This window comes from Rousettus aegyptiacus, unplaced genomic scaffold (assembly GCF_014176215.1).
Source record: "Rousettus aegyptiacus isolate mRouAeg1 unplaced genomic scaffold, mRouAeg1.p scaffold_m13_p_3, whole genome shotgun sequence".
Classification (NCBI taxonomy): Eukaryota; Metazoa; Chordata; class Mammalia; order Chiroptera; family Pteropodidae; genus Rousettus; species Rousettus aegyptiacus.
This window is the reverse complement of record NW_023416306.1, coordinates 51,915,414-51,943,053: the sequence shown is the minus strand read 5'-3', so window position 1 is coordinate 51,943,053 and position 27,640 is coordinate 51,915,414. Positions and strand designations below refer to the sequence as shown.

Here is a 27,640-nt window from a genome sequence, read left to right as displayed (position 1 = left end):
TAAAATTATCAATGTACTGATATTTTTCTAATATATTTTGCCTGAAATAACCTTTAATTTTATTTTATAAAACCAGTATACATTTTAAACAGAACAAATTAAACTTTGAAATTAATCATTTAGTTTAGAGAGAAATTAAACTCTAGAATTCTAGATCTGTTAGTTGGTCCTAGTCTTTCTAATATGCTTGTCATGTGAAAGTATACATGACACTTAAGATTGTAAATACTTTCTGGGATACTTACTGAATATAATAAGTATTCAGTAAGGTGTACTATTATTACCTTACTCATAAGGAATAATGACTTTAACAACAAGACATTCTTGATATATATACTGTGCCACAAGGGCACAAATGGAAACACATGTGTCAACTAGATAGCTATACTAAATACATTTGGGGATAAAATGAGGAGAGGGGGACAGTTTTTAAAGTGATTGTTTAGGATTTTCTATATTGTATTGCAGCCTTGGAGGAGGCATCATATTTTTTCGTTTCATTTCAGATATAGGATTTTTATTTTTCTGAACCAGGAAAAAGATATGAAAGGCATTGACTGAACATTAACAGAAAAATGTATTCATACATTTCAGTTTGAAAATTCATATGTTTTCCCTTTCACATCTGAAAAATAAATATGGGAGAAGAAAAGATTTAGCAAAACTTTTTATTAAATGGCAAGTAAGGCAATGCTGAAAGCCTAAAATGTATCTGTCTGCAGGATGCAAAGTAAAATAAGAGAGAAAAAATGTATGTTGTAAAATTAGGTTAGAAATTTCTACATTTGATAAAGAGGAATGAGTGTTATCACTTAAAACTCAACTATAACCAAACTTTCAAAAACCAATGATGATTTACTCCCCTGTTTTTCTTATACTGTTGTTTATAAAATAGTGTTGTAATATGAGTCACAACAATTAAAAAAAAAAAAAACAAGCTATTCATTTATCAATTGATTTTTCTTTTGACTCTACTTTTGCACTCAGTTTCTGAATGGCCAGGTCTCCAGTGTCAAGTGAAATAGAAATAGTGAGAAATATGTGGCTACTTGTGGGGTTTTTGTTTATGTGTTTGTTTGTTTGGTATTTCTGCCAGAAAAGTATCTCTGCCATTTGGAACCTGGTGGACATACTGGTACATAGCATGCAGGAGGGCAGAAAGGATTTTTTTTTTTTTTTTTTGGCCTAAGTCAATTGGGTAATTGTCTCAATGTTATGCTTTATTGTTAAAGAAGATACAGTTAGCATCAGGGAGAAAGCAAATGTTCCTTGGCTGCTAAGATTGTCTTAAAGCAGGATATTCTTACCTGAGTCAGTGGGTAGAGGCAGGGAAAAGTAAAATGTTTACCTTTCTATTAGTGATAATGCTGCATCAGGCATTTCACATGTATTATTTCTCATAATCCTATTGTATCTATACAGATACATCAACATTTACAAAGAGTGGTGAGGAATTTATATATTCATCTTAATTCAGTGCCAAAAACTAGTATGCTGTTATTCATGGAAAAGAAAGGATGCCATTGTGAATTATTCAGTTAAACGCAACACATCGATTTCATTTACCTTTTATTTGTTACCTCTACATAATTCTTTTTATAAAAATTGCAATTACTTTCTGTCAATTCAGTCAACTTTGTCTCTTTAGAGCAGTTTAATAAAATTTTAGTAATTTTTTTTTTGCCTCAAACTGTCTGCAAAACGTTTAATTTCTTTTGCTTTTCCAAATAACATCAGAAATTACATTCTGTGAATTATACGTGTAAAATGATTATCCACAAAGCTCTAGTCTTTAAGAACATCAACTATAATTCTATCTATTCCTTTCTTATTATCCACTTTAATTTGCTGTAAGAGATGAATAGCTAAAACTAAAACATTAGGATTAAAATGTATCACTGCCGTCATTCTTCTAGAATACTACTTTTGGGAACTAGGAATGTCTGTCTTCTGCATTTGATAGCATCCAGGAAAATGTTGGGGTATATTAAAAAAAGAGCATGATAAGAATAAAAAATCTAGACTTTTACATCTTCAGATCTTAAAATTTTATCATTTTTGAACGCTTATTTGAAAAAATTTCTCAAAAATAATCCTTTTCACAGTCATACATATAAAGCAGTAAAATAGCTTATCCAAATTCTAGAGATCAGGTGGCATTGTCCTACTGAGTCAAAAAGAATCCAGTTTTTGTTGTTGGTTTGTTGTTGTTTTTGTCATTTTGAATCCATAGTAAATTAGGATAAGTTCAAATGTAGCAGTAAATGGTATCCTCAGAGAAATAAGTTAAGTCATCCTTGGTGCCAAGATATAATTTAGAAGAAAATATTTCTCAGAGGGTTCTCAAAAATATTTACTCATCTCATATGGCTAGATGCTTCACTATGAATATAATTTCTCTTCTCTACATATCAATTTCAATAATGTAAGTAAATAAACTGTTACTTTAGGAAATTTTCTATAAGTACTTGTTACATAATATTTTGTAATCAGACTCCCAAATTATACCATTAGACAACATATGAAGTTGGTGCAAATTTATCATTTATCTGAAGAAAAAAATTAACTGCATACAAAAATATCTGATTGAAACACTTTTGATGTCTTTGATGAGTGTGTTATGTTTGTAAAATGTACATCTTTCCATATTAAAGGTGGTGGACTGTCACATCCATTCATTAGTTAACACTAAGTCTTAAAAAGTCCCTATTTCAATCCTTCAGATGCAAATGGTGGCCTAGATCAGATGTTTGTTTGTTTTTTTAATAGAAAAAGACAGGAAGTTTTGATGGCAGATTGGATAAAAGGAGATAAGAGAAAATAGGAGCACGAACCAAACACTGAGATGACAGTAATAGGAAAAGGAACAGTGAGAAAACAGACCCAAGTTACATGACCGGCCAAAGCTAACCAAGAGCAAAGAGAAATCCAGCACCCTGGGCTCTGACCGCCAGACTTTTCTCAGCACCATACTTTCCAACCCTTCTTCACATTCTAGTTTTTAAAGTATCATCAGATTCAACTGAACTCATGTTCTTCTCTTTGAAGAAAGTACTCATTATGCCAATTGCAGGCTTTTGCTAATTGTGCAAAAATATAGCCCTCTCAACTATGCAAACGTTGGTCTTTTTTAAATGGATACATATTAATTTACCATTTTCAAACTGGGAGAGAGAGAATATGAACAAATGAAAATGTATAAAGAGCTTGCTTCATTGCAGATATACACAAGTACATGGCAGTTTACTCTTCTAAACCTCAGAAAGGACTTGAGAATATCTGGAGACAAACCACTCTAAGGACAAAATGAGCCCATTGATGGGGAATTATGTGGAAAGATAGTATTTCTCTGGAGAGTAGGTCACTGGAAGTTCAATTCCCTATCAAAAGGGTGGTTAGTCTGACCCATAGTTTGGCTAGCCATGTAGCCGGTCTATTCCTTCTATGTAATTTAATTTCTGTTCGTTGTTTTAAAATACAGACAAAAACAGGATGTATCTTTTTTTGTGGTTTTTCTTTGATGAGTTTCTAAAGGGAATATTTTGAGGTTTTTCTCTTGGGAGAGTAGGGGGAAATGGAATACAGAGCAGCTGGTATTATATGATGTTTTGCACATATAAATTACATTTTTCTTCGGATAGAGAAGTTGAAATTTTGCAGAATCATATTTAAAGGACTTTGCTTTAGGATGACGACATCAGATTTATCCAAAGAAAATCACTATCAAATTAGGATGTAATTTTACTTGGTGACACTAAACTGATACACAAATTTATGAACACCCTTTTGTTTTGAGTTTATAGAGATTTTTGTTCCCTGCCCTCCTTGCATTGTGTTTTAAGAGGACAATTGAAGAAAAATATCAAAAAATATTGTCCAACTTGGTCAGAAAGGACAGTTAGGCACTCAGACTTGAGGAATAGGATCCCTGGTCCCCAAACCTGGCTCCTCCACCTAGTAGCATCTTAACACCAAGAAAGTTAATTTCTCTGCACCTTGGTCCTCTTCTACAGAATTGTGATAATAATGATAACTACTTTTAGGGTGTTTGTATGATAATATGAGTTAATACATGTGAAACATAAAGGAAACTGTAAATATTACATGTTATAACTATTGGATCTAAATATATTTTAATTCTAGCTTTTTATCAAGAGTATATATACATCGGTTATATGTGGGAAGATTATAAATCCATCAATTCTATGTAGGTCTTTTTCTACTAATTTGAAGACAAAGTTCTAGTTGATTTTAAAAAATCAAACCATCAAGTTAAAGACTACATGAGTATAAAATATTCAGTATCAGCAAGTGTCTACTTGAGGTTTTCCCTTTCTTCTTTAAGTCCCAGGAGGACTTTTTTTTTTCTATTTGGTCACTTTTTTTTCTTTTGTAAGGCAAAGCTATTGCAATTAAGCTGATCGTTTTCATCATTGAAATGATTATAACACTAGAATGACTTGGTCAACAGCTTTGGCAAGAAGGGAGGGTGTGTGTGTCAGGTACCCAAGAGTGCAGATAAAAAAATCAATGTAAAATGGTTTGGCATCTTAGTAAAGTTTAAGACGCTACATAAAGTTTATCCAGTACCTATCTTTCAAGGGCATTGTTGAATAACTGGAAAAACTACATATGATTAGTAGCATTCTTATTTATGAACTCTGTGATAACATAACATAAAAATTTTATGTGGCTTATTTTTAAAAAGTCATTAATTAACTTTCAGTTAAATAAATCTAGCTTACTTTATTTCCAACTTGCAAAATTCCTCTCAGGAGGTAGAACTTTGGATTAAATGCTGAGAAGGAGGAAATATCCTACCAAAATTTGGATAAACAGAGCCAGAAAGATGAATAGAGATATCCGAGAGTCGAGCTCAGGAAAACCAAATACCAACAGTAGGGAGGAATTGACTCCTTTAGGAACAAGGGTACTTATTTAGATATTTTTTAATAATATTGGGGTGGCCTCAGCTTAACTTTATAGTTGGAAGATACATAGCTATCATAGTCATGGCAGGCTGGCCAAAAATATGATGCCGAAGTGGAAGTCAACTTCTGTATCACTCAAGGCCTGTGTTGCTCTTTCTCCATGTTGATCATTCCATTCTTCCTGAAGAGAATCTCAGCAAGAGAAGGCAGAAAACAAAGCAAACAAGCAACTGTGTCATCACCAGCACTAAGAAAAGTCTGGAAAGTGGGTTTTGAGAATTAGGGTCTTACTCATTCACGATATCTTTGCTTCATTAACATGGATAATTAAAATTTGATTTTCCTCAACCATTTTTGTTTTTTGGGTTTTTTTTTTTTTTTTGGTAAATATAAAAGGTTTTCTTATACCGTACCTACTAGTAGTTATTCTTCTTTACTGAGTTTACTGCACTCAGCATTCTGACAAGCTCTAAAATAATGGCCTATGCTGTGTATTGTTAAATGTTCAGTCAGATAGATAGATACAGATGGATGAGTATGTGTTGTGCAAAGACAAGTCAGCATTATTTAATCAATGTTTGTTTGATCCGTGTAAAACGAGTATTAATGTAAGCTGCATCCCATCTGTTTTATCATCCATGTGAAGTCAAACTCATTTTTAAAACTTGATTTCTTATGTAATTACCCTGGAATGACACAGGATGATCAGTTGGGAAGAAATATTATTTGAACTGGTGAAATAAAGGATAGTTATGTTTAGGTGGGTTTCACATGTTGGGTTTCTTTATTTTTGCAGTGGCCCTTCTGATAGTTAAGTAATGCCATGGCTAGTAATTACTAGCTATTAATCATCAGCTGGGCTTTCAAATCATGAGCTGGGTTTGAGGGTAAATGTATGATTCTAGAGGTGTGAGCAAATTAACCACAAAATAGCGCAGTGCCTGCCACAGAGAAAGCCTTCAGGAAGATTTATTGAATTAATCTTTCTTTACTTCAATTTCTCTGTCTGTAAAATAAAGAAAGCAAAAAGTCCTACCTAATAACACTTGTGGAAATTAAGCAGACTACTGCATGTAAAGCATAATGACCTGGCAGCTATTAGAATAATTATTCTGTTATTTACAGGTCTCCTTATGGGTCATACTTTAAGCATAAGCATATTAACATATGTTACATACAACTCATGTTTTCATTACCAGATTTTAAACTTGTTAACCTAAAATGAAAAACCCAAAACGAGAGGCAGCAAGCATTTATTTGGGATTAAAGAATTGCAATTTGGGGAGCATAGATTCAGGCAGAAACTCAGATAGTGTCCCAATTACAGAGTGAAGGAAAGATGTTTTTAAGAGAAAAGAAAAAATAATTACATAAAAAGAAATTCCTATAAGTGGTAGCAAGCTGAGCTACTTTGACTGTACATGATTGTTTACTGATTCTATCTTTTAAATAGAGAGCCCGTAATCATTAGCCTTTGTGATCATGATGTCAGCTTTCCTGCTGGATTTACAAGTGATTTGTAAAACAACTGTGGTTTGGTCTAGTCCAAAGATTTGAAAAACAGGGTGCACAAGGCAATTCCTCTGGATCAGCTGCTCTGTCTCTATTTTAAAATGGTTCCACTTATGTCAGTTTTCACAAACTCTTCAATGTAGTATCAAATCAGGCAGATGGCTGAGAATATGTGTAAGAGTTGGAATGTACATGAGTTAACAGTCTTTGAGCTGATAGATGCAATTTTTCATCAGTCTAATTAAATTTATGTCATTTTATACATCTGTGAGTGATCGTAGTCTGAGTAACAAAGCCATCAGAGTAACTCTTCCACCAAAGGACTATACTTCAGTAAGCTTAGGAGCTTCTTGGCATATTTTAGAGAATGATGTGCAAGAAGCTTATGTACTAAATCATGTTCACTGGTGTAAATCTATACTGCTGAGAATTTTAGTGTCTTTGGAGGCTATTCATGATTGTTAATGGACTTGACTTTTTACACTGGTGAGTTTTACTCATGATGAACTCTGTCATTAACATGAAATGTGCACCTTTAATATTGTAATAGCCATTGTATATGTTTTACTTTTGAGTTCTACATATATATATATATAAAAGAATGAAAAACACCCATCATCAAAAATTATTGCTAAAAATTCTGTTAACATAGTATCTTACTTTTTTAAAAAAGTCACCTGTACATAAACCTAATTTATCATTAATTTTTTAAAAAACTTAAATTTGATCATTTAAAATCATAGTTTATATAATTATTTAACTTATGTTTTCATATACCATGAAATTATAAGCACTAAAAAATTTCAGTATTCTTTGGTAAAATAAAAGATGTTTTGATTTTGAAAACATTGCAGGAAATTAAAAAGCCTCCCAGAGTTTTATAATCAAAGCCTGAATGCAGTTTTAAAACAATGGTTTTATTATAATTTAAAAAAATACATATATTATTGTATACCTGCAAAATACTTATTTTAGATCATTGAATAACTTTGTTTCAACTAAGACATCAAAGAAAAGTATTAACAATCAGAGAAAAAAAGTTTAAAATAAAGAATGAAATGAAGTAACCTTTGTAAACATGAGAATACATAATGAAAAATAGAAAACTAATAAATAGAAAAGCAATTATATCTTATCTGCATTGTTATAAATTAATATTCTGACTAAGATGATTATTACATTTAACTGACCTTCCTTTACTGTTATTCTCAACTGTTTGAAGTATACTAATAGTTTTGTGATACTGGTCATAGTGTGTTTTAGAAAAACAGACAAAATGTTAAGTTGCCATCAAAGCATAAGCCTACAGATGAAGAAAGAATAGTGGACCTGTGCTCACTGAAGCCAGTGAAAAACCAGTCAATTTAAAGAGAGAGGTTAGGTCCAGACAGGAAAAAATAGGGGAGAGTAATCAAGATAAAATAATGTTCATGGAACTGGAAGAATATTGAACCAAGGTAACTTGTAAACCGCAACAGCAGAGAAGGAAATGGAAAAGTAAAAAAAAGAAAAATTAAATTTAAAAACCTGCCTTTCCAATATTAACAGAATATCTATATTGATTTTCTTCCTATTTGAATCGATGTTGGCAACTATCACTGTTTTTGCTATGATTAATCATTTCATGTTATTCTGGTTATATTAGTGTTCAGCTTCACAAGTAGGATCATCTTGATGAAGTGCAGCTTCAGAATTTTTTTTTTTTAAATCATGTTTATTACTGGTGATAAATGCCTATAATCCAGTATAATTTGGTATTGATTTTGTGTGTGTGTGCTGTTTTTCTTTAAAAGTCAATTGACCCCGGCCAGCAGTTCACATGGGAACATTCAAACTTGGAAGTAAACAAACCAAAGAATAGATATGCAAATGTAATTGCATATGATCATTCCCGGGTTCTCCTATCAGCAATAGAAGGTAAGGAAATACCGATGTTATTTATACCTTTATTTTTATCGGGTTGAGTATGTGCATAAAAATATAGTTTTAACTAAGAATTCGGCCATCTGTGAAAGTAGTTAAGATTCAGGCATTGCTTATTCTCACTTTTCTTTTCTCATACAGGTATACATGGGCAAAAGTATTCCATATATCAAATAACATAAGAGCATCCCTCATTTTCTTCTTGCCTCTACCCTAGATGAAAGTCTTGATAACATAGTTGATGTTTTTGTCCATTTACTGATGGTTGCTGATTATAAACAAAAAGGTGATTGTTAGAAGATGCCCCTACATTGTTATTTAAGAACACCCGTGGGGTTCGTTTGTTAGTGAATAAATCCGGTTAGCCACTAGGGACAATCTAAAGATCAGGAGTTGGTGATGTGCTGATTAATACTAATAAGCACCTTGGAAATGTCTGGTACATCTAATATGTGGACTGCTTGGGAATCTCTCTCACAATTTTAAGGATTACATTCCAGAAGGAATGCATGTGCCTAAAAAATGAGGATTACTTCTCAAACATATCTAGTTTCTCTTAACAATTTTTGAGGAGAGTATTTTCCATTCATTCCTTTCCAATACTACATCCCCATCACATTGCATATTAAAAACAATCAGGAGTTCATGTTGAACACTCAGCATTTTTTAGTCTTTTCAGCCATGATAGCACATTGGATTGCTGTCTTTAGAAGATAGTTTACAGTGTCACTTAAATCTGTTCCTCTGTTGTAGCAGCTAATGTGGCCCACAAGCTGCTACATTCCACTTACATCCTCATTGGCAACCAGAAGAGCGTTGCAGCTTTTACATACTTGAAAGTTTACTGCTTACCCTCTTCTGTGTGTTTTATAAAACATTAAATAATACCAGCTTCAGACTCAGGCCTTTTGAGAACCTTACAGTTCAAACATGTTCATCTATAGGTGTTTAAATATCTTTCCTTTTTTCTGCTTCTGAAATCTATGATGACCACCATTTTATTTCATAGCTCTGACCAAGTCATACCTGCCTCCTTAGTGCTCAATGTTAATTTGAAAGTAAGATGTTGTTTAAAAGCTTTCCTAGTAAGCATCGAAGGCAAACATTTATTTCCCATTTTTAGAGAACAAGACCTGTCTTTCAGCATTTGAGCAAGCCCTTACCTGTAGCCCCTTTCATCAAAATGGCATTATTTATCACAGATATATTTTGTAAAAGTCCCACAATTAATTTTACTTTTGACTTTGAAAATGTTACAGTCCTTTTTTGAGGTGATTAAAGATACTATAAGTTCAAGAGTTAGTCTTTTTCCATGTTGAAAAAACCGTTTGGATTTATCAAAGTTTCATCAATGCTAGTTCCAGCAGGATACTGTCAAACTAGTAATTGCATCTTTCAAGTCCTGTTTAGAAACTGTAATTGGTATATGTTGTATAATTAACAAAGAGTTGACATTTATCTCTGTATTTCCCATTTTAAAATGTAAATTTAAGAATAGCAATTTCATGTCTCAAGTCTCCATAGTAAATGAGAAATTAAACCAAGTCTCAAATAATAATCTTATTTTTTTATTATTATTAAAGCAAGATATAGAAATAAAATAAATGAGTGTAAATTGAGAATGCATTTGTCATCATCTTGGCTGGAGACCTTGTCAGTCTGCCTTCGCTGTAGTATAGCATTGTTTTCACTCAAAATTGGGTCATTCAATACTACTACCTCCCTGGACTTTTGCCTACTTTGTCGTTGTTTTCCTTAACCTGTTATTTTTTACAGTCTTAACAATAAAGTATGTCAAAAAACAAGGAATATTCCTCCTTGTACTTTTATTATGATAGTTTGGAACTATGTACATTTCATCCCTATGCTATTTTTACAGTATAAAAGCCGAAACACTTGAATCAAACTAAAACCTGCCTTTTTATAGCTCCATGTCCACAAATACATCCTAAATCTAGAGCTGACCTAGAAACCAAAAGTCTTTCAATTCTAAGTGTTATGCAAAAGGTTAGAAGCATTTAATTGAAGTTTATGGGCTATACAGAGAGATTTTAATCTAGACTACAACCACTAACAGCATTTTATCTCAGACTAAGCTCTAACCAGCAAATATTTAAGGGGGCAAGCAATTATTCTATGTCTTAAGCAAAAAGAGAAAATGCTAGCAACTGGAGCCACAGAACCACTAACTGAGGCTTCTCCTATAAGTGTGCTTTGATAACAGAGCCAAATTTTTCAAATGTATTAACATATTAAGTGACTTCATGTACAATTTATAAAATTTAACTTGGTTGTTTTGAGTCCTGTGGCAATAACTTAAAAGACTTTAGTAGAGAATTTCATTTTGCATATGTTTGTTGTTCTCTCAGTGGTACTGGCTGCTTTATTTTACTTTACAGAGTTAGGTGACAAACATTAAAGAAAACACTGGAAGTTGCCAAAGTGATTTGGATTGTCTCTATCTTTGTTTAATAGAGCAAAACTTTTACACTATTTGCATTGAGAGATGGCAGGGAGTAAAAAATGAAAAGAATCGGGAATTCTGTATGGGCACCACTGTGCTTACCAAATTCCTTGAAAATAGTGACACTTCTTGACATGTTTCCAAATTAGTCATTTTATTTATGCTGAGAAAAGTGCAGAATAAATTCAAGAGAGCCCTAATTACAAAATGCTTATAATTGTTGAATTATAGAGTAAGTAGTATGTGAAAAAAATTGAATTTTTGACCAATGCAGTTACAATTGGGGTCCCCTCCATGTTTAGGCAGTTTTTAAGAGAAAATAGTAACTCCTAATGAAGACAGGTGATAGAATTTTAGTGATTCATGATAAATATTGTCAAATTAAGTCTAAATGGAAACTAATATTTATATGTACATAAAAAATATATAAGTATATGCCTAATCTTAAAAAATTCAAAGTTACCCAGAAAGTATAATTATATTAAAGTAGTACAAGAGAAATGGACAACCCAAAAGATGAAGAACAAGGAAATCTGGCTTTGAGTCACAGCTCTGTCACTAACTAGTTATGTAACTCTCACTTCTCTGAGTATGTTTCCTTAGCTGTAACTTCTTTCATCTGACTTCCAAGAGTTAGCTCTACATAATTTTCTTATCAATTACTTTATTTACTGTATGCCCAACAGTCTGATGAAGCAACAGCTATTTTACTATATATATGGGTATCCATATTTAATGATGAGAAAACTGAAGTGCAGAGGAAGGACTGGCCTCGAGTAGCACAGGATATAAGCTATACAGCTCAAATTAGAAGTGAACTCTTTTAATTCCTTAGCCTCGGCTTCCACAGCATGTATTACCCTCACCACTTTCCTTCTGATACAAGTCATGACTGTGACTAAGTAATTTGGCATGGCTCTAAAGATCCAACTTTTTTGCCCAAACATCCACTTTGTTATGGGCATTAACCTGTGGATAACACAAACATTACATTTTAATATTTAATTTCCTATTTTATGACATAACTAATCTGAGGCAGTGACACCACATGGGAATCATCGGTGACTGAGACGCATCATAGGCCTAATTGCAATAGGTTGAGTACGTCTCTGCCTATCTGGTTCCACAGGTGATCTACTTACCTCAAATATCTTTTTAGTGTCTTCGACTTCTTGTAAACTCAGAAATATCAATTAGTGTTACATCGGATATTGTAATGCCCTATAACTGGCAAAAATTCACTCTTCTTATTATAGTCCTGGATAAAAAAGGGTTTTTTTTGTTTTGTTTTGTTTTCTGTTTTTTAATAAAATGCCCTTCACGTTGCCAGTACTACAGTTCTATTAGTAGGATTATAATTAACATTTCACTTTAAAAACCATATTGACATGGAGTTTTTAAATTGTTGGCCAGGTCAAAATGTAAAGTAAATTTAAACCTAACTTCTTTAATTTAACAACAAAGACAAAAGTTATAATAGATATAATTATCTGTGTACCTACTGTGTAGCAGGTACCATGTGATTGATTTCATATACAGTATATAAAAACATGCATAAATTTTATCTATAGTGTTCAGAACAGTCTTGAAAGCTAGTTGTTATCAGTTTTATAGACGAAGAAACTTAAATTTTAAAAAGTTAAGTAATTTATTTATAATCAATAGCTAGTAAGTAGCAGAGCCAAAATTCTAATTCATGAGTCAGTCAGACTCAAGACTACTATTCTCTCCTGTAGACCACCCAGATCTCTAGCTCCTTTGGAATTCATAATGGCTAAGCCTATACTTGCCACACCTAATTCAAAAACGGTCCATTGTTGGCTGGGGAAACAGTCTAGGAATTTTGAAATATACATTTGATTGGATAAGAAGATAGATAACTAAAACCGAAATCCCAGTTTAAGCAGCCATATGATCTTTGTCACATCACTTAGTACAATTAATGTAGAGGCATTGTGGGAGCTAGATCCTTTTATGAATCTGATGAACGTTTTATACCCCGCTTGAAAACAAAAGGCACCTACACACATATACTAACTTCAGAGAGTTCACGGACACACAAGCCTTTTGCAGGCCCATTCTCCAATTTAGGAACCCCTGACTTAGTGCCTTGTTCTGTTTCCTCATAAAATGAGGATGTGTAAGACTCTTCCTGCCATTCTTAGTACTCTGAAAGTTGATTCTAAATCCAGAGATCAATAGATAATGTAAATAGTCAGATAAATATTAAATCTTGGACTTTAAAAGATTAGCTCTTTCAAAGGAAAACAGACAAATACTTAAACCAGAGGGTTTATCCCAAATAGAATTATTGGCTGGTGTGTATCTCTACTACCAAGCCAGGTTTAAGTGGTTTTATCTATGAGAGTTAGAAATGAAAAAGAATAAACCACATCATGTCATATGCATTCTTTAACATTAGTGTTAGTTAATTGATAAAAAGAGCTTAGTAAAATATGAATTTATTTTACTTTTCTAGTTTGGGGATGTATATTTAAAGATTCAAAACATAAATATATTTATTTACTTCATCTCTTTAATGGCTACATTCTTACAAGGGCCCATATAGTTCTCAAGAACTTATTTCCTCTTAAAGTGTCCTAGGCTCTTCTTGCTTCTGAAAAAGCTTGTTTGGAGAAGTTATTCTGCCTCTGTTTTCTCATATGTGCAATATGATTAATAATAGTACCTGTCTCCTAGAATTATTAGAATTTAATGAATTAATGCACGTAAAGCCTTTAGAGGGGTGCTTGGCATACAAAGAAAATGCCTAGTAAATATTGGGAACTATTAAAATTATCATTGCTGGTATTATAAATTTTATTACTACCAACAATAGGTTCTTTTATCCTCAGATGGAATTTCTTTGCTATGTGATCTATGGAAAAATTAATAATATCCAAATGAGAAAGCTGCATATATTTGGAGTACTCTGTGAAGCAGAAGAAAATATTGGTGCTTGATAAATGAAAACCAGACCCATAATAGCATTACGAATTTCAACCAGGGGAAGAATATGTTCCTTTAAATGGAAATCCAGAATATATCATCTGCTGTTTGATTTGCATAATATGAGCAATTCAGAAAAACCCAACTGTAAATAATACAGATGATGTTACAACAACTTGATTGTTTGTGAAATGGGCAATTTAGCACCTTTAAAATGAGAAAGTGGCTCATAGGAATAACTGCCCCTAAGATAAATCTAATTTTAAAAAGTAAAGAGAAGAAACTACTGATATTCTCCTGTACTTTGCTTCACCATATGTTACCACACTAGTGTTCTGTGTTAAAATAGTGTCTTAGTATCTCCTCTGCATGGTTCAGGACTGTTTCTAACTATTCATTGAAAACAGCTGTCCATCCACAGTTACATATTCTCTGATTTCACATCATACTCATGCTGTGAATCTTTTTTTTTTACAAGCAAGATCTAGTAACCTGTGATTTTTAAAATAAGTTAAAACAAACAAAAGCAGCAAAATCAGTTAATTACATTATAGTGACTTAAAATGTCCCATATGAAACTATAATATCAAAGAATTATTTTTCCCAGTAATGAATTCCTTTAATGGCTGACGTACTGTTTCCAGAATCTATCATCTGTCTGTCTGTCTGTCTCTTTCTCTCTTGTTATCCTGATCACTGGTGACTAGTTTGCGGGCACCCACTGTTTATTTTATCTTGTTCTTGAAATTCTATTGAACAAACTGAAGAAAATCTGTTAGAATATATACCCCATCTGAAAAAATTTTTTTTCTAATTCTCGTCTAACTATTGATTGAGTTCATTTTTCTCATACTGTTCAAAACATCAGTCATTGATTTAGTACAGTTTCTTCAACATTTTTGCTCTTTTCACTTTTCAGGTTGCTTACAAGCATGACAGAGTTTAATCTTATTCCAGGGTGATTTTTAAAAATAAATAAAAACATCTCTCTTTTTGGTAAACTGCACAATTTTTTTCTAGCTTCGTTTGTCTTAAATGAAAGGCTAGATGGAATTTAGCGTTTGGAAACATAGACAATGTCGCAAGATTTTGCAACCTGTGTAAAGATTAATTGGAGCTGTTTAAATAGCTTCTTTCTCCTGCATGCAGCCCAGCAAGTGCCATGGGATCTGGTATACAGTTCCTACCTCAGCCTGTACTGGAGGTGTTTCTTACCTGGAAAACAGAAAAAAAACATTTTTAAGAGATGGCTAGCTGTATTGGGTTTTGTCTTTACTCTTGTTCCCAGGAAGCTAATCAAAGAGTAAATCTGAAAGCTGTTAGTTTATTTTTATCTCCGTTGTCTTTAGTTCAGTTATCAGGATTTTTGTACATTTATGCAGATTGCGCTAATGAATGTACGCTCCATTACTCTGAGGCTGTAGAGAAACATGGGTATTCTGTGGTATGACTCTTTTGTTAGGATAAAGGCACGGGCTATTGATTACTGGGAAGACTATAAGCGCGGGTTGTACATTGCTAGGAAGTTACAATTATTTTTGTCTCCATTGATATTTTTAATATGGGAACTCAAAAGGGGCCTTTCAGATATAAAATTACTTTTCATCGGTGGGGTATTTAGGAATGAATAGGCTTATTTTATTTCTGTTTTTTATATCAATCATAAGAATAACTAATATTTAGAAGTTTCAGATGTACTGACTTATTTGATTCTCACAGAAGTGTTGGGTAGGGACAGTATGATAATGTTGCTCATATATTAGATTATATATGTGAATACTGAGGCTCTAAGAGTTTTATATAGACAGAGCTCCAGTCATCATATACCTTGTTTGATTCTGACAAGCTCATTGCTGAATGAAGCCCTGTAATAATTTCATATTTGTTAACATACACTAAGTAGACCAAAACTCTGATATGGCTGTAAAGGTATTAAACCAGTAAAGGTATGTTAAACAGGCCCAAGCTCTGCTTTATTCCAGGGCAAGTGCTCCCTAACAAGAAATAAGGGGCTGATAATTCCCCAACACTTGTAGCTCATGTTGGAATACATTCAAAGAATTCAATCACCCACATCCTTCCCTGGGGCCACTCTCATAACCCAGCCTCCTAAGGAGTACAGAGGTGTAGAAAACTGTGGAGAAGACACAGAACATTGAGAGGGTAGAGGCTGTGTTCACAAACTCTTTGAAAGTTATTTATTGCCCCCTCAGTATTCACTGTGGTGATGAGCTGCAGTGCCCACAGAGCATGAAACACTTTTAAAATTATTATCTTGTGTGCCGTAGCAACATGGAGGGTGACTTGCCAAACTGTGGTCGCATACGGGGATCCCGTGGCAGATAATGCACTGTGCCCTTGCAAGAAGCATTTGTTTGCTCTGGTATGTGGTAAAGAGAATCCTTCATTTGGCTAGTTCTGATACAGCCGTGGGTGGCTGCCGCAGTGCAAGTGAAGGGGAAAGAAAACCTGTGTTCTTTGGAATTAAATAAATTTACTTGTAATAATTTTTATTGGATTTCATTTTTCTATTTTCTATTCGCTAGTTTTGCCACTGTCAGCAAACAAAGTGAATGTCTTTTTCTGCATTGTAGGTTGTAAAAATTGCAATCTAGGTCTTAACCAACAATTTGTTGTTGTTCGTTGGGTTTTTTGTTTTGTTTTGTTCATGTATTGAAGTAGAGGAGGAGACATTTACTAAATAAAAGATAGCTTTTGTGCTCTATTGGAACTTGAGTACTTCTATCTTACAACAGAGAATAAACTAGTTTACCAAAAAACAATTTTTTTTTTTTTGACACAAACTTTACTAAGGATTTGTAGATGTGAAAGGAAATAAAAGTACCTGGGTTTTGGTGTCACTCTGAGTTAGAGCAGAATCAGAAGCTCAGGTCGAGGGTCCCTCTCCACCTCTCCAGCTCTGCACAGCAGGTCCTCAAATAACATCCTCCTTTCCATATACAACTGATGATATAAACTTAACTCTTGTTTATATCAATTAGCTTGTGGTAGACTTGGTTCTGTTGTACATCATTTCACTTAAAGTCACAAAATCTATGGACAACAATAAGTGAGAACTTATTGTACTACGGTAGCAATTTGTCCCCTGGAGCCACGGGTGGGATTGTCTTCCCTGACAGGCTTCCCTCTAACTCATTCTCACCTCCACAATCCAACGGAAGCTTCTTTCTCTGAACAGACCACCTACTAGCCTAGTCCCACTACCTTCTCTTGTTTTTGAATTTGTGTATTTTTTATCCCACCAGAGTCTAATCAAGATCTGAAGTATCAGTCACGGAAAAATCTCAGCACATCCAAGGTGGAAACAGTCAGAATCAGCTTGAAAGAGAATCAGAGCATGTTCCAACCTAATCTGAGACAAGAAATTTTATCTTAAGATAACTTCACAGAGATTTCCAAATCTAAGAAGGTTAAGAATACCACAGGGAGACATCTTATTTTAAAACTCAGACGGACTTGCGGGAATCAATTTGTCCAACATGCCTTGTTTAGTAGATAAGCAAGCAGTGGTATGAACAAGTTGAACAACTGCCCAAATGGCAAAAAGCAAACTGCCAGCAGCCCTAGACAGGAGTCCCCATTTCCTTGTCAAATTCTCTGAATTTTCAGCAGTGCTTAATGTTGTCCCTAGACTTCAACAGTCACATGTGACTTTTCCTACAATGTGGGGTGATAAGGAACTATACATATTCTTCTTATGATTACTTAATTTAACATTGATAAAATAATTCATGTATATTTTAGGTCCTGTTTTTCCATTAACATCAAGGCATAAGGCCTTATTATAAAATATGTATAATCATAAATACCCTCAACAAGAGAAATCTTTTCAAATCAATTTATCTGCTGACCTGCAAGATCAAATGCAAAGCAAGTCTTTATTTTAGATAGACCCACTTGGCCCAATTAGGCCTCCTCCTCAAATTAACTGTTGAAGAAAAAAAAGAAAAAAAAAAAAACTTAACCCAGTCATGACAAAGCAGTTCAGATATTCTTTAAAATTATAACATGCTTTCAAGGTCTTAAAGCATTCCTCGATAATTATTTATAGCAAATATTTTTTTGAACAGAGTAGCTTCATCTTTCCAAGGATTCTCCCCTTCTGTTAATATTCAAACACATGTAGGAACAATGTCATGAAACCCTATTCTATTCATTTTATGTTTAGATGAAGAAAAAGGGTGTTTTCCTTGCATTTTGAACTCATAACTTTTTCAGAGTACAGCAAGTCATTAAATGAACAGTGGATCCCAAAGTCCATGCCCAGACTTATTTTTCCACTAAAAGCTATAACTAGCAATTCCCAGCAAATACAAGGAAATTGTAAACAGGCCTAATTCTGTTTAAATAGCTATTTGCTATGGCTTACTATGCATGAAGAACACAAACACAGCTCTACCAATTATTCACCTCATCACAACCTCCATTAGTCTTAAAGGCTTAAGTTTGCAAGCTCAAAGTTTAGTTTGCCTAAAACACAAAGACCCAGTATAAATCATGTAAATAATATTTTTAAGTATCACAAAATAGAAGTCTATTAACTGATGAAATATACTCTGATACAGGAATGGGGCATGCTGGTATAATATGAAGTCAAGATCCAGCTTCGATCTTCTCACTTATAAGATTGGAATGACAGACATTATTAGTGTGGGAACTATTTACATGACAATTATTAATTGGAGAGGACACATGAACAATATATAGGAATTTATGAAATTTACTTTTATAAATATAGTAAAGCTGTAGATTTCTAGGAAAGGGCAAGTTTTAGACCCAAACTACTCTTCTTGAACAATGACATTAAAACTGACTTCAATAGACAGTTCCTGCAGCAATGCCAGTACAAAGATTTTGCCTATGAGAGGCAAAAGGCAGACATCTTTGTTATGTTCTTGTTGTTTTAATAATTTTTCAACACTCCCATCCCCAGTGAAAGACAAGCACCATTATTAAAATATTGCACAAAGGTCTCCTTGACTTTCAGAAATAAAAGTAGTCAGCTAATTTATAGTAATTCTATATTCTCTCAGTACTGCATTTTAAGTTAGATTTCCTTCTATCGTAGCCCCAGAGGAATTCAATTAGATCTCACATACTTCTCTTAGATTAGTAGTGCACTCTTATTAGTGTTGCATTAGCAAATGAAATCATTGTCTGGTTAAGATGGGGGATTGAAAAATAAGCAAATATGCATTCCTTAGAGAAAGTCACCCTCCAAAAAAGTGAAAGAATTTTGTAGATCCAGCCTCTCAGCTGAAATATCACAATCAATAGCTACCGAAGCATTTCACGGCACCAGAACACTTGGAAAGGCAGCAGGTTATGTTTCCCACCTCCTCCATCCCATCTTGCCACACGCACATACCCACAGGGTTAAAAATCTTTCTAAATATGTCTTATTGAAAACTGAGGTCTCATTGAATTGAAACACTGCTGTTTAACTTTAGCTTCCAGACTAGCGTTAATATCTTTAAAAGGGCAAGCCACCACCCTTTCTTAAATCTTTTCTCATTCATCTTTCTACATAACTCATTATACTGCATCGTATGAATACGGACACATTAGATCTTAGAGCTTCTGGAGAACATAGCCCTCTCTCACATCTCTGGATTGCAAAGGACACGTGGGAGAGAACTTAATTTAAAAAGCAGTTTTGCTAGAGTAAGGTAAGGTATTTGCTAGAAAGAGGCTTTCCTTCCAAGTGCAACCTCCTTACAGAGAAGTGTCAAAATAGAAGAGGACCCTTAGCATTATTTTCAAGATGTAAATATTAGCCTAATAATTAGCTCTACTGTGTTTTGAACTTTTAATTATTTTCTTTTCAAAATATCAAGTCCCATATTCTTACAGCATTTGGTGATACAGTATTGATCCTAGGCGCCTAGTAGTTTTCAGGCAGAAATTTTATATTTATTCCTAGGAAGTACAACTATTATTCAGTAGCAACCTAATAATAACAATAATTTATTACTTAAACTTGAGGAGTATATCTAAAAGCAACTTATTATGTAATAACTGTTTAAAATTTATACAAGAATATTGGATGGGCTTAATTCCCTTGCTTTAGATATGTCTCATGTCCACTGCCTCTGTCCTCAGACACATAGTTCAGACACATTTGTTACCCTTGATCAGGAGGAAATGGCACAGTGTCCAGCTGACATGTAGTCTGAGTCATTAACCCAGTTTTTTTATCTCGAATTTTCTTGGGAAAAAGTTTTCTTTATGTTGGTAGCTGAGTGGGGCCCATGGCCAGAAGCCCTTTAAAAAAAAAAAAATCACTTCTTTTATGTTGCTAACTGCTAAATTAAAATTTTGAAAGTGGGCTTTTCCCCGTGTTGTAAAATAGATTTATTGTTGGCTCAGAAACAAATCCTGTGGACATGTAGATGTGTTGCTTCCCAGTGGCTGTAACCTGAGGACTTTATTTAAACTGTCCTTTGAATCTACAGTAATTTGATGTCAGGGAGGAATAGGATCTTTATCAACAAAGGGCTGCCAGAACCCCAACTGTTTCTTGAGTAGCTGTAAATGATGAATAATGTTACAACCAACTGTGCATTTCAGTTTTTGCTCAAAAGGCTTTTCACTAATGCTGGTGGTATTCCATATCCATGTGTTCATCTCGGAGCCCAGTAGTTTCCATCTGACTTTCATTAGTTTTCTTGAGAGGATCAGTTTTACAACTGGAATCAGAAAAGCAGTCAGAGTAATTACAAGTGGCAATCAGTGAAATATAATAATTTTAGCTTGGAAACATATGTTCCTTTATAAAGAAAATATTTTTTTCCGTAAATCCAGGACCTATATTTTCCCAGGGCAAAAAGGGTCCGTGTACCGCTTCTTATGCTACCTCCCAAATCACAGTGATATCCCTGTAAAGTGCTTGTTCCCCTCCAGGGATAAGCAACTCATTACCTCCCAAGGAAATCTATTCCCTTTTTGATTCTGACAATTTGAAAATACTTTACCGGATTGGAGATGAAATCCATATCTCTGCAGTGACATCTTAAAAATTGGGGTCTCAACAGAGTAAACTCGAACCTCTTTTCAGATACTCATGGGCAGCTCTTTTCCCCAACCTCTACCTTTTCCTTTCTTATATTGAATACTATTTATTTCCTTAATCATTTTGGCCAATCTCTTTGGAAGAAGCTCAAACTTGCCTATATTTCTCTTAAAGACATCATCCTGATGGAAAATTAGACTTTCAATTATAATATACGCATTAAATTACAGCTCTGCTATTTATTAAATGTTGGAACCAGGGCAAATTTTTCAGTTTTTGTCACTAGAGATAGCAAAGATGAATAAAACAGGCATGATTTAAAGGGCAAAACAGGCAATAAACAGGTTAGCAAACAAATATATAATTACAGAATTGCCAAATATAAAGAATTGCCAAGAGAGTTCTGAGGTTCAATGGTATGAAGGGCAGGCCTCCTGAGATGGAAGCTGAACGTTTTGTGATCGGAAGGTGACAGTGTGTTCTAGGATGTGGGGTGGCACTAAGGAGATCATTGTTTTCTAACAATCAAAGCAAAGTCTAGAGTTTAGAAGTTTAACAGTCGAGTGGAACTAAATGAGTTTGGAGAGATGTAAAGCTTAGTAGCCATTGTTGAGGGATTGGGTTTTATTTGAAGTACAAAGAGAAGCTGTTGTTGGATTTGAAGAAGTCACAGTGTCTGAAATATGTTTTTAAAAAATTGCTATCATGCTAGATGGAGAAAAGACTGAAAAGGATAAAACTAGAAGTGGGACAATCAATTATGAGGCAACTATCATAATGCAAAAAGAGGTTCATGTGATGCAACAACCCTGGGAGGTTTAAACAAGAAGCAAAACTCTACAGAGGTTAAGAAACAGTCGTAACAGCCTGCCTGCCTATAATTAAGCTTGACCTTTCAGCTTGAGCAAGTTCCTCGATCTCTTGTATATCTCAATTTGCTCTTTTGTGAAAGGCAGATTGTCATAGGACTTACTTTATAGAATTGCTATGAGGATTAAATGAGTTCTCTGTTAGCTAAATCTGTAAAGAATTTTTCACCATTATACATGATCCACAATATATTGCATTTTTCAGACTTGGGCATTATTGTTAGTTTTTTTCTGTGAACGAGAAAGACAGTGAGTGAAGAATGTGACCAAATAATTATTTATCTTCCTTTGTAAGCTATACTTGCTGATGCAATTGAGAAAATGTAATGTGTGAGAGAAGACGGTCTATGGACAATTAGTTGTATTTTACTTTCTTTGGTAGAATACCTTGTTATTTTATAAAGATCCAACACTTTGAGCATTTTGTTTCTTTAACCCTATAAGACCTGTTTTTAATCTTGCTTAAAACCCAAATTCTACTCTACTGCTGTGATGCTAGTATAGTGTGGAACAATAGTATAACAGTGCCATTAGGCTGTATCCCAGGCTGTTTCCTCTTGTGATATGTTCACCTAGTTGAATGACACTCATTGTTTTATAGGCATCCCAGGAAGTGACTATGTGAATGCCAACTACATAGATGGCTATCGGAAACAAAACGCCTATATTGCAACACAGGGATCTCTCCCCGAAACATTTGGGGACTTTTGGAGAATGATATGGGAGCAAAGGAGTGCCACAGTTGTTATGATGACAAAACTAGAAGAACGATCCAGGGTAAGAATAAATATCTACCTCTTCCCTCTTAAAATCTCCCTTCAGCCCCTATGCTGCATACTTTATTCTGTTTATAATCTAACTTTAAGCTTTGATGTTATAACATTCATTGTGAGTGATCATCAGCAACCCTGATGGTCTTCTAAGTCTTTTAAAAAAATGAAATTTTCTCATGTTACAATGTATATATGATTGCCAAAAGAAAAAAAAGTATTACTCAAAAAAGTAAAGAAAATGTTAGAGAAAATACATATTAGCTCGAACCAATTCTTTCTAAAACACACATTGAAGAAGAACACAGACTTTGAGAGAGATGTTCACCAACATGTACTTCCCAGTATTTTCACAATTCACAATGCGAGATCTAAAATTCTGTGATAGAGGTTCTTATTTAAATTATTCAAATTGGCATAAATTAAATTAGGCAGCCTGAAAAATGATGTGGGTTAATACAAACCCGAGAAAACATATAAATGTATGGAAGGCACTTTGCTAGTTTAGCGTTCTCAAAAATAGAGTTTAAGAACAAAGTCATTGCTTAATAAAGTCCGAAAAGTAAGTTTTATTCATCATATGGGTCCAATGTTACGGTGCATGGCACATTAGTTCAACACTGTTGGTTAGAAAACTAAAGCGTAAGGGTAAGCCATATTACCAAAAAAATACGCATATATTATAGCAATCTGATGAAAGTCAATCTTTAACCTTAAGAATTGAATGAAGGAGTCTCTGAAAAATCACTAACGATAGCTCAGACTCCCACTGAAGAGTGGGACATTCAGGGTAGAGTTTGAAACCACCCATGAGAGGCCTCTCACTGTGGCCACAATAGCCTCAAAACTGGTATTTAGACAGCAGTCAAAGCCCAATTTTCCATCCGTTGTGTGACAGCTGAGGGGTTTTAAATGGTCATCTAAGCTAAATTCATGGCAGTTTCTCTTAGCCCAGGTGTGTGTAAGAGGGAAGAGTTAAAAGCTGCTCAGAGGATTTATAAGGGAAAAGCTCAGACATAGGAAAGCTCCAGCTGTTGTTACCTGACAAATAAGGAGGTAAGAAATCAAAAGATATGGTTCACAACTAGTTTAGCAAACGTAAAAAAGGAATCAGATCTTTTTAAAACATGTGAATTCTTATAGAATTATTGAAATATTGTCCGAAATGAATTGAGATAAAAACTGTAAAGACTATAAAGACAAATATCTGTCATACCTTACATGCAAATTCCATTCAGAATGTGTAAATGAGTCTATTTTGATTTGTACTCAGGGTATGACAGCTGTATCTCAAGTCCTTTCTTTAAAAACAGCGTCCCCACTTACATGATTCTTGAATATACCTGTCAATAATTATAGCATTATCTAACGTATGTTAGATGTATGGATATTTCACGACAACCCTGTGATATAAATACTACCATGATCTCTACTTTGCATATGAGTAAACTAAGTCTAGACATCCCAGAAGGTCACCCAAGGTCATTTAGCTACCATGGTCAGAGTTTAAAATTGAAGACAGCCAGTCTGACTCCTGGCTTAACCATCAGACCATACTGTTAACATTTCCGTGACTCTGAGACAGCTGAACTATTATATTATGGCATGCATGTAAATCTAGCCTACCTGGACCACTCTGCTTGGCGATTCCAGCTGGTAACAAGCAGTCATTTGCAAAGGCTGTTTTCAGTAAAACACACATTTTTATCTTGACACTGCAGGCCTTCATTAAACCATGCACAGAAACTTGTTTTGAAATAACTAAATGAAATTCTGCCCCTTTTCTCCCTAATTGCTTCTAATAATAAAGTTAGTTCTAACTGGCCCCACCGCCACTGCAACATCTGATGGTAATGAGCAGTTCTTGGCGGAAAGCATTGTGACTTAAATACCTACAGTTTATCTTTATGTTGCAGGCTACCTTTTTTTCCCTACCTCAGACAGAGAAACTTATTTGGAAGTTACTAAATGAACCTCTGTTTGCTCCCTTCATTAATTACTCTTTGCTCTTGCAAGCTAGCTTTCTCTTTGTTAAATGACCTAAAGGAGGCCAATTAAAATGCTGTCTTGTGATTTGCATTCAGTGGTGATTCAGCCTGTACCCAAACTTGCGATGACCTGCATAAGCCAACATTGAGGAGTCTCAGCTGTTATTAATCTGACCATACAAATGAGCTCTGACCACCCCCAAGGCCTAAAAGTCTTTTGTTCCCCAGTCTGGAACACTTGAGAATAAATGACTAAATGCAACAGAGAAATCTAACAGAACACTGGTCCCTCAAATTATTTCACCAGCTCTTCAATCTTTCTCTTTCCTTACCTGTTATTTTTTTACCTAAAGTCTCATGGAGAGAGGGCAAAGCACTCCTGGATTCTCAAACAAGAACTTGGGTTGAGTTTTAGTATAAAAACAATGTTGTAAATAGTGGTTAGTTGTTACTGAAATATATAGTTACACACTTTAGGAACTTTTGGGGTAATGTGGCCTGACCTGGGGACTCAATGCATTCTCAATTCCCAGCAGCCAACTTCAAGGCAGACAGCTGAACTAGCTTGGTTTTACTTAGGAATTGCCTATAGTCTCCCTCATAAAGGGAGATGGTCCAAGTAGTTTAAATATATCACATCTCCAAGGGCTGCAGCCTAAAAGCTCATTATTTTGATTAAAATTCAGGTTCTTGAAATAATTAATATTCATCCCCTCAAAGTCTCATTTCCTCTTTTCAGTTTACATGGAAGGATTATTTTGGGTATTGACTGAGATAAGGAATGTGACAAGGTGGCTCAATGAGTCTCAACTATTTTTATTTGGTTTGAGAGAGAGAAGTTGGAGGCTTTACCATTGCAACTTTGCTTTCCCCTGAAGCTGTCTTCTGAATGATTCAATTTTTGTTTCCAAATGAAATGAGTTTGTTTTTCTGTGGCTGACAGTGAATCCTGACCAAGTTTATAGAGTCTCTGCACATGGCGAACCCTGCCCACTGTCTCTAGTATAGGATACCTATGCATTATGATCAAAAAGAGAGCAGCTCAGAACATGGGGTTCTTTTGCACTTGTCTTTTACCTGGGACAGAATCTCAAGAATGGAGACCCTGTTGCAGAAACTTCTCAAGCAGTCTGCAAATAGACCTTGGCTATTTTGGCTGCTACTTTCATTGCAGCCATATCGTGAAGCAACACAATGTGAAAATGGTGATATTGACATGAGTTATATGTATTAATAATTATCACTAAAGATAATGTATTCTCGATATCACATTTCTTTTTGGTTCAGTTTTGCTTTCTCCTTCCTCATTTTTATTTATCTGATGATACTAGGAAATTGTCTCCTTAGTACCTGTCTCTTATGTTTTCCAGCTTTCTGTTGTGCCTAGTCCTGCCTCTTACTTTGTCACTCTGGCCTGCTGTTGATAAAGCAGCAATGTTTGTAACTTGCTGAATTAGAACAATTTACTCTCACGAGAGGACACTGGGTTCATGAGCAGGTGTTAGAAGTTTCACTGGTCTTTTGTTAGAGAACTGACCATTCTTGGATTTGAATGCCTAAAGAAGCTCTTACACATGTGAGGTATGAATTAGGACTTCAGTTGGCCATTTGAAAACTTAAGTTACTTGATTTTCAAATGCCATCACTCCCTCTCAAATTTGGTCTTGAAAAGATCCCAAATCTAACTGAAAAGATTATTCGCATGGTGTATCCATTCAGTTTCCAACCCTGAAGAGAAAATGTATATGTTAAATTTTCTGTATTTCATCTGGATAATGAAACGAAATAAAATGTAAAGCTAAAATCTGGAAATTTTAAAGGCAAAATATGATTGCTTTCTGAAACACACAGATCAATTTAAAGGCTTGTAAACTGTGCTGTGTGACATGAGATACTATTAGTGGGTTCTATTCCACAGTTTCCATGTTTTTTTGCCAAATCCTCTCAAGTTCTGCGTAGTTCATTGATTCTGTAGAGAATCATTCTCATGCCCTAGAATGTGGTCTCTAATTGTTTCCATGTTTCATGACATGCCAATAAGCACATGAATTGGTTTGGGCAACCACATGGAGGGAAGAAAAAGTTCGGAAAAAATGAAACAGTGGTAGGAGTATAAAATATATACAGCTGGGATTTCTACTCCAAGGGTATTATTTGCGGGCACAGCTGGGACACGTGGTTGGCTGCCTCACTTGAAGAATTGGAGTCTCCAGGGTAGGATTTGCCAAGGTGATTCCTAGCCCAGAAGCTCTATTATTTTGTTGGTGATTGTCCACTTTTTTCCCTTCATCAATCTGCTTTTGGCCATTTCTCTTCTACTTTGTTTTCCATCTTGTGGTACACAAGATAGAGGGAATGTGTAAAGTCCATGCTTGGCAAACTGTTGAATGGCCTTGATTAGTGTTAGAAGCTGAAATGGCTTAACAAAGTTAAGGGATATTGGGCTTTCACTAGCTCTCACCTTCTCACTGGCCTGCCTTCAATTACTGCCCATAGTTGGCAGTCGCTGTTGATTTGTTGTTGTCTTGCAAGCTTTATGGTGGGAGCTGATTCACTAGAGCTATTATTGTGGCAGTACTTAGTGCTGTAAGTGTGAGGACGGGGAGTGAAATTTTGACAGTCAATAATTGGGATGTGATTTACAATTCAAATTGTCATTCACTGTGAACCCCATTGACGTGTCATGAAAGTATAGAGGTAGAATTAAGGAATTCTACACTTGGCTTTCAAACTGTGAAATCCCATATTCTATTTCCTAATAGAGAATCATGCAAACCAGTTGATGGCATCCATTGCTAAAGCAGATCAAACGTTTCATGCAGTGTGACTTTTGTTTACCTTAGGCAAGAGAATGGAAAAGCTGCTCCACTAAATTTCGTTTTGTGTGTTAACGAATAGAGGTTAGATCCTCTCGAGACTAAAGAGACTAGACTGATGTTAACTACACCAAGTTAATAGTTTAGGCAATTAAAGTATAGAGACTTGGCATTTGGGCAGTGGAGCACTCCGACCTAATGACTACTTGCTTCTACTACTATGTCCTCTCCAGTTTTCAAATGTCACCTTTCAGCCTTATAGTTTTATTTATGAGAATGAAGGTCGGAAAGAGACACATTCACATTTGGTTCTGTGGCTAAGAAAAAATTTTAGGTGAAAATCAGCAAAAAGATTCTGGTCAAACATTTTCTTGTTTTCCTGTAA

At 34.6% G+C, this 27,640-nt stretch overlaps 1 protein-coding gene across 49 annotated transcripts in view; it reads left to right on the top strand.

Annotated features, from left to right (window-relative positions):
• Window positions 1-27,640, top strand: part of PTPRD (protein tyrosine phosphatase receptor type D) — a 1,934,582-nt gene that overhangs the window by 1,854,883 nt on the left and 52,059 nt on the right. For all 49 annotated transcript variants that reach the window (XM_036238646.1, XM_036238649.1, XM_036238671.1 and 46 more), the window contains 2 exons: window positions 8,237-8,360; window positions 22,283-22,458. In XM_036238646.1, the coding sequence (XP_036094539.1) occupies window positions 8,237-8,360; window positions 22,283-22,458 (300 nt within the window). The remainder of the gene's footprint in view (window positions 1-8,236; window positions 8,361-22,282; window positions 22,459-27,640) is intronic.